Below are 15,536 nucleotides of genomic sequence, written 5' to 3' on the forward strand. Positions count from 1 at the left end.
GGTTCAGGAAGACAAAGGCCATGTTTTCCCAGCTGACTGCCTGGTATGGAAAGGAGCCCTGAGTGAGACTGGGCAGCTCATCCTCACAGCCAGCTCTTCTCCCAGAGCCAGGGCTGGGAAGGATGTGCCACAGTGCCCAACCAGCTCAACACCACAGGCTGTCCCACAGAATGGAGACAGGCATTATGACCAGGCTGGATGGGGCTTGGAGCAGCCTGGGATCATGGAAGGTGTCCTTGCCCATGGCAGGGGATGGAACAAGAAGAGCTTTAAGGTCCTTTCCCACCTAAACCATTCCATGATTCTATTACTGCAGGAAGTGAGGACATGCTGCTGTCCTTGCCATGTGTCACAGCTGCCAGGCAGACTGTCAGACACCTGGGTGATGCAGAGCAGCCTCACACCCACACTGACAGAGCCGGAACATGGCCTCTGTCCAGCCCTGGGTCTGTAGGTCCCATCTGCTCACTGGCTGAGGTCTGGCCAGCTGCTTGAGGAACGGCCTCCAGTGAGAGCCCAGGATTTGGGGAGATAAAGCTGAGAATCCCCGAGCCAGGGTGTCCTATGTTGTTCCCTGGTGCAGAGGCAGGCAGCTCCTACCTTGGCAGCCATGCCAGCCTCATAGAAAGCCTTGTCTGCAGGGAGCAGATCCGTGTGGCGCAGCAGGGAGATGGACAGCTGGGCAGCCATGGTGTCCTGGGGCACAGAGACACAGAATTCAGCAAAGAGAAAACAGCCTGGAGATCTCCCCACATTCACAGCAAGGACTCTGCACCCACACACGCCTTACAGGTAAAAAAGGTCAAAACCTCAGTCTTGACCCTGAGTTCCCTCACTACAGGACACATGGGACTGTCACCTGAGGGTGAAATTCTGCTTTATAAGCATTGCTATTTTTCATGAGAAGCCACACCCAAACACCCCCCATCTAAGTCACAGAACAGGTGAGGTTGGAAGGCACTGCTGGCTTGACACTGCTGGCAGTTCCCAAATTAATTCTGCCCCTAGCCCCAGTCAAAGCAGAGGCAGCCGCATGCCTGGTTCAGGAACATGCCTGGTCAGGTTTTGGCCATCTCAAGGAATGGAGACTCTCCAGCCTCTCCAATAAACCTATTCCAGCCACAGTCTCAATGAATTCTTTCTTGTATGCAATTATGTAAGAATTTTGGAGCGGGGGTGAGGAATTGAAGGGTAATTTCACTTTTCTGCTGCCAGATACCCATTGTCACACAGGAACTGCTGAGGCCACCCCTTCTTTATGGTCCCAAACAGACTGCCCAGCCCCTCAACATTCCACAGCTGTGGAGATCTGTACAGGTTTCCAAGACATCAGACTTGACTCTTGCTGTCTGACATGTCTCTGGACCCCCAACATCCACACACACAGCCATGGGGAAGTCCCAGTCTTCCCTGTGGCTTTCACTGGGGTTCTTTTCCTTTTCCCATCACAACTCTAGTGCCACATCCAGAGCCCTAGAACAATTCCACAATCCCACATGGATCAAGACTTCAGCAGGGAGGCCAAGAACAAATCCCACCACACATGAGACTCCAAAAGATCACCGGGCCTTGTGATGCCCTCAGAGAGGTCCATGAGCTCCCAAAGCCCCCCAAGAGGCCCAGCATACAGAACCAGTACCTGCTGAAGCCCTGGGCAGAGGATCTGCTCTGAAGCCCACATGTGAAGCCCAGCAGCTCTTGGAGGCCAGGAGAGCAGAGAGGAAGCCATCCCTCTCTTGGGAAGATCAGGTTTTTTGTGATTCCTGATTTTCTACTGGCACCTCTGCTCTCACAAGTCATGCCAAGCACAAGGATCAGCTCCTGCCCTGGTTTACAGCTCAGCCACAGAGGCTGGGACAGCACCCATGGTAAGTAGAAAACACCACCCACAGTTCCTGGTGGGCTGCCAGGTCACTGCAGTCCCATTCTCAGGCATCCATGACGGGTGATTTATGGGAATAGTGACCCATGGACAGCTCCAAACCTGCAGCTGCCCATGGGGTTCCCCCTCTGGGAGGTGAGCTGGCAGAGGAGCCCCAAAGCCTCACCAGCTGCTTCAGGCCCTGCGCGGCGGCGCGGGCGGCGCAGTAGTGGCAGATGAGCAGCATCCTCTCAAACTCCTCCTGGGCTGCAGGGTCTGCCTCGCTGCACTTCACCAAGTTTTCACACTGAGAAGAGAACATGAGAGCAACTGAGAGCAGGAGAGCACGAGGGTACTCTACATCCACATGAGACAGGGAAGTCAGGAGAGAGAAGGATCTGGAATATGCAGACACCTCTGGCACTGGATGAGGGCTGGGCCTTGGGTGCTCTGAAAGCTGCTGAGGGAAGGAGGCTCTGGGAGCCAGGGGGAGTCACCAGCACTGCAACAACAGCCAGCACTGGGAGCAGGGGTGAGCCTGCATGGACAAAGGGAGGGTTTTTTGATTTTGCTTAGGCTTGCGGTAAGGACAGAAACAGAGATAAGGCAATCATGGCCCTGGCTGAGGTGTTCTGGACAGGAACGAGGAGCAGAAGGCTCTCAGCCTCCATGAGGAGAATTCATATTTTCCAGGCTCAGCAGCTCTGTGCTTTCCCCATGCAGGCTGCTGATTTTGGGGTAGGATCAGAAGAGGAGGTCACGACAGCTCCCATGTCACAGTGACACCTGGAGCTCTGCAAGGGCCAGGGTCTAGACCCACTCCCAGGATTTGGCCTGGAGCAAGGGCCAGGGTCCAGACCCACTCCCAGGATTTGGCCTGGAGCAAGGGCCAGGGTCTAGACCCACTCCCAGGATTTGGCCTGGAGCACAGGGTCTCCTTCTCTGCCTTCTCTTGCTCAGCCAATCCACTTCCCAGGATCTGGCCTGGAGCAAGGGCCAGGGTCTAGACCCACTCCCAGGATTTGGCCTGGAGCAAGGGCCAGGGTCCAGACCCACTCCCAGGATTTGGCCTGGAGCAAGGGCCAGGGTCTAGACCCACTCCCAGGATTTGGCCTGGAGCACAGGGTCTCCTTCTCTGCCTTCTCTTGCTCAGCCAATCCACTTCCCAGGATCCTGTTTTCCTACTGTCCACACTGCCAGCTCTCTGCTCTTAGCTTGTGTTCTACAAACACTGTCCATGTCACCTGTCGAGAGGCTGGTTCCTCTCCCTGCTGAGTCAAGCCCCCTGGCTGGGGCTGAGCCAGCACAGGTGACACCGCCACACTCACCAGAGCCAGGAGCACGTCCCGCAGTTCTGCCCAGCCCGGGTACGCCTCGGCACAGTTCCTGCTGGGAGCGTTCACCATCTCCACAAACAGACGCTTGTAGATGTTGAAATTCTGCAACAAAAAGGACACAAGTGTGGAAGGAGACAGGTGAGGAGTCAGCAGACTCCAGAGCTCTCCTGCTGCCAAGCACAGGCCACGAAAAGGGCTGCAGAGGGGCAGTGCTGCAGGAAGGGGGGCTGGGGATAAGACAGGCAAACAGGGAAGGATGCAGGGATGCTTCCTGCAGCCAGTGCTCTCAGAGAGGCAAATGGTTCCTTTTGTTCTGAACTTGGTGCTCAAGGTGCTCAAAACAAATACAAACACAAACACTCAACTTCCCCTGCTCCTTCCCATGGAGAACAAGCCGGGAGATTTCCTTCAGCCCTCTGAAGAACCCCCTGCAGGGCTGGGCATGCTGAGCACGAGGCAATCCCAGCTCAGGTGGGAGCCTGATCCTGTAGCAGATCCTGCAGCCTGACCCTGCAGCAGAGCACAGCCCACGGACAGCCCAGCTGGGGTGCCCTCCTCACCTGGGGGTTGGCAGGGGCTCCGTGCTGGGTGTACAGGTGCAGGGCTCTGTCCCAGCAGCCCTCACAGATCAGGTGTGTTGCATACAGAGCCACGTACTTGTGCAGCACCTGATAGCTCTGGAGAAGACACACAGAAAGCAGCAGCATGAGGATCATGAACTTGGTGGGTGTGGATTCAGCCGTGTGTGCGCAACCCCACACACCTGGGTCCCAAAGGGTGAAACCAACAGGTAACCAGAGCCAAACTGCCCTAAGCACAGCTGGGCTTGATGTGGGCCCTAGTGACACCTTTGTCTTGGCTGGCTGATGCTGTGCTGATCCTCCACACATGCCAACACAGCTGTTTTGCAGCTGCCCACCACTTGCCAAAGGAATACTGCCAAACACCTGAAGGATGCAGCACCTCTATTATGTGTCAACAAGGCTACCAACTGTAAAGCAGCCCTCAGTCTAACAAAGAAAGTAACTAAAACCCTGGGTGAAGGTGTAATTTACAAAGCTGCTCTAGTCCACTACCCATATGCTGTCACAGCTCCAGGACTGCAAACTTTCTGAGAGGGCTGCTCACACCAGTGCTGACCCCACAGACACTGCTGAGAACTGCTGTTGGCCTCACAGAAATTCAAGTGAGGAAAGAGCTGCTTCACACATGCATAAATATAGTAATGAGAAGAAGAAAATGGCACAAAGTGTGCAACCCTGTTAAAAACTGAGCAATGGAAGCAAGTTTATGATGCAGAAGAAGGACAAGTGTCCCGGCAGATGCCCAGAACTCCAACACCCAGCTGGGTGCTGGTGAAGCACCGTGTTCAGCATAGCCTGGGATAAAGGCTGAGTCTGGTGTGTGACCTGTTCTGATAAATGTACCATTCTTGCTGTATAATCACTGTAGAGCAGCTGAGTCACAGCGATTATATTCTGCACTGGTTATGGAAAAGGATCATGCCAATGCTCTCTTGGAGGCACGAGCAGACACCAAGATCTTCTCAGACTCAGTGTGGCTTTGTGGTGTCCAATACAATAAACTGAGTCTTTCCCATTAAATGGAGTGTGCAGTTATTCTCTGGTTCCTGATAAGCAGAGTATCAATGGGGGAGCCTCCCAAGAGAACAGTGACTTCAACAGAGACCATCTGCATCACAGAGAAGCCCAAGTCTTAGAGACACCAAGTCCACTCTAGTAGAATCCAAAGGTAGGTTATTGGAACCAAAGTTATAAAACCACAGTCCCAGACATTCCCAGAGCTTTTCCAAGGCTTCAGCTGGCCTGGGTGACAAGCTGTGATGTCCCTACTAACTGCAGATGCTGTTGCCAAGGCTGCCCTGTTATTCAATCTGAACCAATATCTCACTCCAAAGAACTGCTTGCCCTTGGTTACCTCCATGATCAACAACCATTTAACCAACAACTGTTTTACAGCCAATCACCAATCAACAACCATCCCTCAAAGTACATCCTGGTAATCGAGAGCTGTCTTCTCCTGCTACTTCCTTGAAAGAGCACCGTAAAACAGTTTCATTTTGCTTTTCTCCATTTTATTACTCTGCTGAGGTAATTTTGTTAGTTTCAGGTCAGTAAAACTGAAAAAATGTCCGATTTGCTTTCCTGACTAGGATGTCTCATTCTGACTGACACCACTGCTCCCAAGACCACAGAGAAAGAAGGCTTTCTTCGACAAATCCCTGTTTCCATGGTACCAATTACTTCCAGCCCAAACAACTCATTTAGCTTCTTCCAATGCTCCATTAATCACAAATTATAAACACAATATGCTTCCAGGTTCTAGCACTTCCCCACTCAGCCTCACTGGCCACGGTGGGGACAGTGGTGTGGAGCACCACCACCTGCAGTGCTCTCCATGCTGCCCACCCACTGCAGGGCTCCAGGAGCCCAGCTGTGTCCCTGAGGGCTCACACAAGCACTCACCTGCTTGGCTGCGACCTCCAGGCACTTCTCCCACTGCCCCTGCTTTGCATATATATCCAGAGCTGCCATGACATCGATTCCCACCAGCTGAGGATGGAAACAGCCAAGAATTCACTGTGCAGGCCAGGCTTCCTGCTCACGTGCACACAAGCATCAAGTCAGCCATGTCTTTCTTTCCCAGACACACAGGCTCTTCCCCTCCACAGAATGAAATCACAGAGCCTGTGTGACCCATCTTCCACTGAGAGGGACCTGCTCAGGCTGAGGAGGTTGGCCCATGTGAACCTTATGAAGGTCAACAAGTGACAGATGCTGCACCTGGGTCAGAGCAACCCCAAACACAGAGGCAGCCTGGCAGAAGAATGGAGGGCAGGGCAGAGGAGAAGGACTTGGGGGTGTTGGTGGGCAACAAATTGGACATGAGCTAGCAATGTGTGCTTGGAGCAACCCACTCTAATGCAAGGTGTCTCTGCCCAAAGCAGGAGGTGGACTGAAGCTTGAGGAGAGCTTTAAGGTCCTTTCCCAGTCAAACCCTTCCATGACTCTGTGGCCTGGCATGCAGCAGCCATGGCTCACAGGCACACACACAGACTCCTCACTCGTACCCATAGTCAGGCAGAAGGCCCCAGGACCAGCACAGGTCCTGACATCACTCCCCAGCCTGCAGATATCCCAATACGTACCGAATCCACCTTTCCTTGTTTTTTTAAATACTCCTTGTAACGCTGGTCCACATACTCCTCTGACCTGCGGGCAGAAAGAATCCTAAAAGGCAGCAAAACTCAAGTCTTGCAGCAGTGCAGAGGTTGGATTCAACTTTGGAACTAGCAGACTTGCAGATGTGCTGTGTCCTGCTAGCAGCTGCTGGTGCACAGATGGACGGGGAAGGAAAGGGTCTAAGCAGCTCTTCACAACAGAATATGTGAGGAGAACAAGGGATCACAGGGCTTTCAGAAGGAAGGGCATGCACAGAGTTATGGCAAGGGAAAGGGAGATAGGGATGGGGTGAAACCAAAGGGGAAAACAGTTTCTGTGGGATGTGTGGCAATAGGAAAGTGTCAGAATGTGAAATGGCTTGGGAAGGGTGGAGAATGGACCTTGCTGAGTGTGGGAAAGCCACTGTGGGAGAATCCAGGAAACCTAGGACAGTACAGGACAGGACAAGGGACCAGCTGGGGGTGGGAGGGGGAACAGGACGGGTGTAGTTTGCAAAGCTCAGGGCATACCTGGGGTCGAGCTCCTTGGCTGTGTGCTTGGCTTTGCTCCATTCCTCCCCTTCAATTAAAGCATCAATAGCTTCTCGGGTGAGGTCCAGGTTCAGGTAGAGCTCAGCTGCCTGCAGGGCCAGAGACACTTCCATGGGAGGCAAAACCCCAAGGGTTCCCTGCGTCCCAGGCTGAAGCTGGTGCTGGATCAGCACACAGACACAACAGAAAGTCTCTTCCCAAAAGATAAGCCTCTCCTCTGCTTCTTGCCTTCTCCCAAGGCCTGGCTCTCTCGCTATTCCAGGACTTGATTCATTCCCCTCTTCCATCCTCCTTGAAGATTCTGCACAGCCTGCCTCAAGAGAAGGCCACCCACTCACCCATCACCCCAGGATGTGACCTGACCTCCTTCCCTTGGACAGAGCTCTCCCTTCCACTGTCACCACTTCTTGAGCAGCCCTGGGGCAGGAGCCAGTCCTCACCATGCTGTATTTCTTCATGGCCACCAGCTGAGGAGCCACGGTCCGTGTCACCTCCACACCCTGTGACTGATCCAAGAATTTCACAGCCAACTCAGCAGCCTGTGAAGAGAAATTGTCAGCAGCTCAACTGATGAAAATGGTGGGAGAGTGGGATGAAGCTGGGAAGGGCTCAGTCCCAGCTAAAAGACTGACAGTTGGAAGCACTTGAATGATGGAGGAAGGGGAGAAATGGCAAGTCAGAGGAACAAAGCCCAGCCACTTTCACACCTGGGAGAAGATCAGGCAAGGACATAATTGTAGCTGAAAGTGGCACAAGGACATGGGTGTGAGTGAGAAGCATGAGCAAAAGCACAGCACAAAGGTGGCATGGAGCACAGGAAGGTGCTCCTCTAGCAAGGGCTGAATCACAAAGTGCAGCTCTGCAGTGCAGGGAGCCGTGGGCACACAGACATGGGCCTGGCACAGGCAGAGGTGCCAGAGCAAGGGAGGCAGCACCACGCAGGATAAGCACAGCCTGCCATGGCTCAGGAGAACAGCTATGAAGGCTTTCAGCCCTGCAGGCTCTCCTGAGCCCTGCAGTGACACAGATCCCTGAGGTGCACTCAGGATGTGGAAGAGCTCCCAGGCAGAAGAGCAGATGAAGGGAATCCCAGCCCCTGACAGTACCTTCAGCAAGCACTTCTCCACCAGGACACTGTTGCTGGGATCCCGCACCTTCAGGTAGCAGTCCACGGCCCTGGCATACTCCCCAGACTGCTCCCACTCCCGGGCCTGCTCCAGCAGCCCTTCAAGTCCACTGCAGGAGGAATGCAGGCTGTGAGCAGGACGGGGAAGCTCCCACAGATCCTGAGACAGCGTGCAGGGGGTGGGCAGGGAGGTGCACATGACAGGCAAGCAGGGAGCTCAGACAGAGCGGAGCATGCGACAGAGAACATGGACAGTGCTGAGGAAAGAACTGACCAAGGACCCTGGGGAGATGTAACAGCACTACAGGAGACCATGGAGATTTGTAAGTGAGGCAAGATGCCATCTGGGAGATCTTGGATGGCAGAAATAAGACTCCCAGAGAAATAAGGAAGGATGATAGGAAACCTATGCAGTAAGAAGTCTGGAGTCCTCAAGAAGGAAACAAGTCAGGGATCCCATCACGCTGTCTCTGTAAGGCATCAGCAAAATGGCCATGGGGAAGAGCTTCCAGGCTATTTCCTGCAGCATGACCCCAGCACTCCTTACCTGGAGCCTTTCTTGCCAGCCTCTCTGCCACACTCCTCCTGCAGCTCTCCCAGCCTACCAGGCAGGTATTCCTTGCAGATCCGCAGGGCCTCACTCCACATGCCAGCCTCCTGCACAGGCACAACAGGGAGAAGTTCCCACCAGCTCACCAGGATCCCCCACACTCCTGCTATCACACCTACCCCCTCATCTTCATCTTGCCAGAGAACTGACTAGAAGAAGCAACCACAGTAGCACCACCCAATTCTTTCCTCCCCGAGAATGGCACCTGTGTCTGTCCACCTGCCCTAACCACCTCAGGGGAACATGCTCATCCATTCCAGCTACCTGAGTGGAATGGGCACTTAGGCCTCCAAATGCACCCACTTGTGCTACCCCAAGGACCACCCATCCTCCAGAACCATGAGAGAGCAAAGCTATGATATGAAATCCACTGGTTCAGTCTTCAGGCCAGAATTCAGTTCCTCCAGAAACCCTGAGTAAATGATTTCTCTTTGGCTACTAAGCTGACAGGGGGAACTGGGAGGTGAATTTCACTCCTTCATCTAAACTGGGTTCTTGTCCAGTGAGGAAGGCAAGGATGTTGCTACAGGCTGCACTCACCTTATAGTACTTGATGGCCAGCTCAGGTCTCTGTGCTCGCAGGAGGAAGGCCTCTGCCTTCTGGAACTCTCTCTGCTCAAAGGCAAACTGTGCCTGTCCAACCAGCACATCAGCCACGCTGTCTGGGTCGTGAGCCTCAGCCACACGTTGTGCCGCGTCCCAGTTCTGGTTGTGCACAAACCTGGGGGATGAGAGGTACCAGGGACACCAGGTGGAACAACAAGGATAATAAGGAGCCGCCCAGTGCTGGAGAGGCAACCAGGCTGGCATTGCATGGCGAGAGCAGACACAGCAGCATGTGGAGGGCACATACATCAGCACAGCTTCCTTGGGCTTCCCAGCTTTAATGAACTCTCCTTCGGCCTCTTCAAATTTGCCCTAAAGGAGAAGAAGTGATTTGTTTGCACACCTTCCTGTTCTGGCATCATCACATGACCTCCTCTACTCATCCAAGGCAGCATTATGAAACACAGGTGTGTGGAGCTTGGCACTGTCATCATGGAGCCCTTTGGGAATGCAGGGACTGCAGCCACAACTGCGACTGCTGCAGCAGCCCAGGGACAACTGCTCAGTTACCTGAGGGACTGGAGGACTTGCACCTGTTCCAGGGGGAAAATTACCTCATCTTCTAGGAACATGGCATACTTTAAGTGGATGTCTGGCATCTTCTGCTTCATGGAGAGGCGGGCCAGCTCAAAAGCAAATTCGAAGACCCTGCAATGAAAGAGAGAAGGACTGGGCTGTGAGTGTGTGCCTTCATCAAGAACAAGACACTGGGAGAGGAGAGAGGGCAATACAGGGGGCCCCAAGTGAATTAGCACCGTCTGTTCCTCCTGTTCCTGACCAGGAGCTTTTAGAGTCCTTACTAAGGAAATTTGGCTCCTTCACACCTGCTGTTAGAGCCCAAGGCAGGAGCCAAGAGATGTGGGAGCCTCGGGAAGAGCAGTAATGAATGGCCATACAGGCAGACACCAGGCCAGCTGCAGAGCAGGGCCAAAGCTGTTGTGGCAGACAGTTACTTATGGTGACGTGAGGAGTACCTCCTCATGCTCAGAGGCTCTCACGAGCCTTCCCCTGCAGAGGCTGAGGGACAAACTGCATTTGCCTGCCAGCTCAGACTTGGCATTTGAGAGACTGACACAAAGATGAGAAGTGGGATGTGCCAAGGATGTGGAAGGCCTGTGCGAAGCATGGTGGGCTGGGAAGGCATGTCATTTTCTGGACCTGCAGCTACCATGTGCACACAGTTATCTTGGCCCACACGTTTTTCTCTGGTTGGCAGAGGGGAGGGAGGTGCTGGGCACCTGCATACCCACTGTCCGTTGCATGGTCAATGGCCATCTCCAGAAGTCCAAATTTGCTGAGGAGTTTCACAGCTGCCTCTCCACCCAGGCTCTTTGCCCACAGATAGGCCACATGCTTGTGGGAGTTTGCACCCCCATATGCCTTGGCCACCTGTCCAAAGAAAAGGAAATGGAAAAACCCAGTGTATGTTTCATCTTCAGCAGATTGAGCCCCTCTCATGTGCTGCCTGCCAGCAGGAGGGAGCCCCAGAACCATCTGTTCCCTCCCAACAAACCCTTCTGCAAGCACCACTGCACTGGTGAGGGGGACAGTAAGACAAAGGCACACATGGTGCAGCAGAACAGCTGCTGCCTCAGCACAGCCACATCAGGAGGGAACCCAGCATTCCATGGCCATGCTGAGCAGAGCAGTGCTGAGGGGCTGTGGCCAGAGCAACACCACTGAGGTACAACAGGATGAGAGATCAGGGCAGAGCCTCGAGGAAGGCAGCCCAGCAGAAAGGCCAAGGGTCAAACCCTGCAGGCTGGGAGGCCCATAGGGCTCCAGTTCTGAGGCTGGGTAGGGTACACCAAGTGCTCTGATCTTGCAGTGAACAGAGACAAAGCAGTTTCCACCAGGACCCCACAGCCAGAAGCTGACCCCTGCACAGGTGGGGAGCTGTGAGTGATTATTACCCTGTATGCCTCTTCCCACATGTCATTCATTCTGTACATGTTCACTGTGGTCTTCCAGTCTTTGGCTTCCAGGTAATGATACTCAGCTTCCTGCAGGCGCCCCTCTGCCTCCAGCTCCTGCAGTCAGAGGCAATAAGGCAGTGACACTTATGTGGACATCTGTGCATTCCCCCCTTCTCCTTTACAGGCTGCAGTGTGAGCTGAGAAATGCTTGTTAGCCCTTGGCCTTGAAAACACCACCTGGGCTCAGCTCTTCCTGAGCTTATCAGAAACACTGTCTTGCTCCAAGGAACTGCTGCTGTTTAATGAGCTTCTGTTTTCCTTATGACCAGCCTTGGGAAATATTCCTCTTGCCTGAATAGCGTAACACTCCTGTTCTCACACTTTCAAAGAAAATGCCAACCCAAACTCTGGTCAGGATGAAGCACTGTTATGACTGAAGCCCTTGTGATCCTATAAACAGCAGTCCAAAATGAGACCCTTTTGAGGTGTCCTGGCACCACAGCGGGCTGTGACCAGCAACCTCCCTCTGGGGAGGACACCTGTCAGAGCCAGCAAACCCTCAGGATTGCTAGAACACAATGTGTGCTGGGCCAATAGCTCCCTCCTTGAGGCCTGATCCTTCACCCACTGGGAGATGCAAAGGCCTCCAAAGTGAGGATTTCACTGACCTCTGGGGGGAATTTTTCACAGGTACCTTGTAGGCACTGACTGTTTCTTTCTGGGTGCATAAAGATGCACGTATGCTATAGCAATTCTGGGAGAAATGTAGCTTTCTTAAATGTTTCAGTATCTTGGATATCTAAGTAAATTAGGCCTGTAAGTAAGGTTAAGTTATAGTTATAAACTTACTTGACTGCTGCTGAGCGTTGTTCTTTTGCTAAGCTGTTAAACATAAGTTATAAGCTAAGTGTTGCCAAGTGTTGCTCTTCTGCTGAGTTGCTAAGTATAACTTCAAAGTTGTAAGTTAGGCTAAATGCTGTTAAGTGTTATTCCTCTGTTAGATTGTTAAGGTTAAGCTATAAATTAAGTTAGATATAAGTTAAATGCTTTCCTATGTTAAATTGTTAGTCTTAAGGTATAAGTTAAAGTACTCTTATATTTGAGTGCTGTTAGGCTTTTAGGCTGTGTTCTTTTTTATTCTTGCCCACACTGTTTTTTGTCACACCCACCCACCCATCCTCACAGATAGTACTTAGTTAATTTCTTCTTTGATTGCCTGGGCTTTGTTTGATTTTGTTGTTGCTAGTCTTTCCTTGTTGTGCCTTAGCTGTCCTGTAAGTAGTAGAGTGAATCTCGACAACAAACTTGTTCTGCTTTGATACTTAATGCTGAATCTGACTTTTGCTCATACCCTTGCCACTGATTTTTTAAAGCGATCTCAAAACCTCGTCTGTAACAACAATCTTGCCCCTGCTTGGTTTAGCTGATCCCCTGCCATGAGATGCACTCACCTTGCCCAGGTGCAGGTGGGTATCTCCAAGTAAGTCCTTGTGGTACTTGGCCACTAGGCAAACCATCTCATCATACATCTTACACTTCTTGTACATGGTGATGGCCAGATCAGGTTCATTCACAGTGATGTACAGCCTGGCAACACAAGCACATCCAAACAGCTCAGCCAAGGGCAAGACTAGTCCCTGAAACCTTTCCACATCCTGAAATACCAGCTTCAGCTCTCTGTGTGTGGAGAAAGCTCCTCTGACCATTCCAAACCCCAGTCCCAACTTCTCCCTCTAACCCAGGAAAGGGCTTCTCCTCACTACAGCTGATTTTTCAGGGCTCAGTCTTGGGCTGACATCAGTACTGGAGGAAACTCACCTCTCTGCTTCCTTGTACTTGCCCTGTCTCTCCATCTCCTGGGCCTGGGTTATGTACAGCACTGTCACTTCCTCCTGGCTCATACACTTGAGTGCCAGCTGCCAAAAGGAACGCACAGGGGAGAAATGAACAGCAGTTCCCTGACACATGGCAGTGAAGGAGAAGGGAAAACAAATTTCCTTCCCATCTGACAAACAGATATCTGTGCTGTGTGCTCTGCAAAGAATGGGCAGTCATTTGTCACTGTCACAAAGCACACAGGACCAGCTCTTGGAGAAGGCCATTTGTGCCAGAGGTGCACCCACATGGGGCTGTGAGAGGGAGAAGGCCAGGGTCAGGATGGGAACACTGGATTTCTTGCTGGCTACTGGATGTCCCTGCACACGTATCTCGGAAGAGTCCTGGTTGATCAGGTATTGGTGCACAAGGCACTGCCACCTGCTGATGGAAGGCACATCTCACCAAGTGCGGTGAGGTTCACAGAAGCTTTGGCTGCTGACTCACCTTGTGAGCCTGTTCCCAGAGCCCAGCCTGTGTGTACATGTCAATGGCATCCTTGGTCTGGCCTCCTTTGATGTACAGCTCCTCTGCAACCTGCCAGGAAAGGACCACACTCAATACAGCCAAGGGACATGCAGAGCAGTGGTGGCTGTGTCTGTGCCCTCACCTGATACTCCTGCAAAGCTGCATAATGCTGGGCAATCTTGAGGTAATATTTGGCTGCTGTCTGTTTGTCCTGCAAGTCCAAAATGTAGATGGCCTTCTTCCACTGCCGGGCTCCCAAAGCTGCCTCGAGGGCCTTAATTGAGCACCTGGCACCAAAGCCATCAGCCTTTAGAGCCAGGCAGCAGGCATCTCCTCTAGCTACACCGTGCCAGGGAGACTAGAGTGCTCTGCTGCCTGATTCAGCTGCCTGAGTTAGAGCAGCATAAAGCAGCTGAGTAACTGGCAGTGCTAAGGGGGATGAAAGGACTGGGTCAGCAGAGAAGAGCAATCAGCACTGTGAGACCTTGGGAGAGATGTGGGGAGCCATCAATGGCTGGTGCACACAAGCAAGTGGGGCACTCCTAAGCGGGGTAGTGGGGGCTCACTCAGGCAAACCCCCAGCTGATAGAGGCAAAGGTATCAACTCCATGCCAGTACCCTGCAGCTTATACAGCCTTGCCCTGCTCCCACCTGGCTTCGATGTAGTGGTTGATAGCAGCATCCAGCTGTTTCTGCTGCACCAGATGGTCTCCCCAGGCCTCCTCCAGCTTCACAACCTCTGCAGGAAATGCCAGGCGAGCCAGCTCCACGGCTGTAAGGGGACACAAGAGCTGTAATGCTGAGGCCAGCAGGGAAGCAGAACTGTGGGGCAAACATGGGCCTTGGACCTGGCACAGGAGGAGGGGAATGGTGACTGCCTAAGCCACTCCAGCTCCCATGGGCTACCCAGCAGCCCAGACCCTGTGGAGAGCTGGGTCAAACCCATGCTGCTGCAGTCAGCATGGTCAAGGCTTGGGAACAAGACACTCTCCTGGGACTGCATGTGCAAGTACAACTATGTGAAAATACCCTGAATGATATGATAGGTGGGAGCTGCAGAGCATCCAGGCATCTCCAGGCTCCAGGGCAATATTTCATGCTGCCACCAGGCCAGAGCAGCCAGGCTCCTGCTGGAGATGAGTGGGAGGAACACATTGAGCACAGTACCTTTCAGGAAGGCACTGCCCTTGCCATAGCACTCCAGAGCCTTTCGTGTGTTCCCAACCTTCTCAAACAGGTCTCCAGCCTAGGACAGAGACAAGCTGCCAGTTTCCAGAGCCACCAACCCCATGTCATCACACCCTACCAGCTCCATGCACACTCTGCACCAGCTCTGCCCTCCCAGCTAACCAAGTGGGTGGGGATTGATGAACTACTAGGAAAGACAACATGAGCCAAGACCACTGTCCTTCCTGCTTACTGACCCCAGCACAGCCATCCTGGAAGACCAAAGGCTCATCCCCTTCAGTATTTGAACAAGACCACACATCTAAAGAACTGTAAAAACAGAGCAAGTATATTCCAGCCTTTCCTCTCGTTGTCCATCTCTGACAACCTGCACAGTAGGAGCTGCCTGACTTTGTTGTGATGCCTTCACATCATCGTACTTAATGGCTTTTGACAGACTCTACCTCCATGATTTGTCTAATAATTTTTGGACTATTTATACTTTTGGTAACAACATCCAGTAGCTGGGAGCTCCAGTTAAGTCTTTCAACTGAAAGCTTAAGGAGAGATGACAGGTTTGAAAAAGTACAAAGTTGTCTTGTGTTAAAATGGCCAGAAAATGCTGAAGATAAATTGAGACTAAAGAAATGTAATTTATAAAAGAGACATAAAACAAGCTAACAAAAAGCAGGGGTTTTTTTTTCCACAAATCATCTAACTGAACTGGGTAACTCATAGCCAAAATTGTAACTTAAAATCTACACATGGTTCAAGCAATAATTTGACAAGCTCATAGAAGTAAAATCTATCAAGAGCTCTCAAACACAGAAGTAGAGC

The 15,536-nt window shown here is 52.3% G+C and overlaps 1 protein-coding gene across 1 annotated transcript in view; it reads right to left on the reverse strand.

Moving 5' to 3' along the window:
• The window catches only part of IFT172 (intraflagellar transport 172), a 39,118-nt gene that overhangs the window by 3,377 nt on the left and 20,205 nt on the right, over positions 1–15,536 (reverse strand). Inside the window, exons 23-44 of the mRNA XM_031065042.1 lie at positions 14,700–14,778; positions 14,184–14,304; positions 13,675–13,819; positions 13,512–13,601; positions 13,008–13,105; positions 12,641–12,776; positions 11,187–11,303; positions 10,520–10,662; positions 9,828–9,921; positions 9,521–9,585; positions 9,208–9,388; positions 8,605–8,714; positions 8,038–8,167; positions 7,372–7,470; positions 6,911–7,020; positions 6,368–6,431; positions 5,685–5,771; positions 3,759–3,875; positions 3,190–3,300; positions 2,049–2,168; positions 601–696; positions 2–40 (exon numbers count right to left, since the gene is read on the reverse strand). Coding sequence (XP_030920902.1) covers positions 2–40; positions 601–696; positions 2,049–2,168; positions 3,190–3,300; positions 3,759–3,875; positions 5,685–5,771; positions 6,368–6,431; positions 6,911–7,020; positions 7,372–7,470; positions 8,038–8,167; positions 8,605–8,714; positions 9,208–9,388; positions 9,521–9,585; positions 9,828–9,921; positions 10,520–10,662; positions 11,187–11,303; positions 12,641–12,776; positions 13,008–13,105; positions 13,512–13,601; positions 13,675–13,819; positions 14,184–14,304; positions 14,700–14,778 — 2,352 coding nt within the window. The remainder of the gene's footprint in view (position 1; positions 41–600; positions 697–2,048; positions 2,169–3,189; positions 3,301–3,758; positions 3,876–5,684; positions 5,772–6,367; positions 6,432–6,910; positions 7,021–7,371; positions 7,471–8,037; positions 8,168–8,604; positions 8,715–9,207; positions 9,389–9,520; positions 9,586–9,827; positions 9,922–10,519; positions 10,663–11,186; positions 11,304–12,640; positions 12,777–13,007; positions 13,106–13,511; positions 13,602–13,674; positions 13,820–14,183; positions 14,305–14,699; positions 14,779–15,536) is intronic.

Source organism: Geospiza fortis, unplaced genomic scaffold (genome assembly GCF_000277835.1).
Source record: "Geospiza fortis unplaced genomic scaffold, GeoFor_1.0 scaffold1103, whole genome shotgun sequence".
Classification (NCBI taxonomy): domain Eukaryota; kingdom Metazoa; phylum Chordata; class Aves; order Passeriformes; family Thraupidae; genus Geospiza; species Geospiza fortis.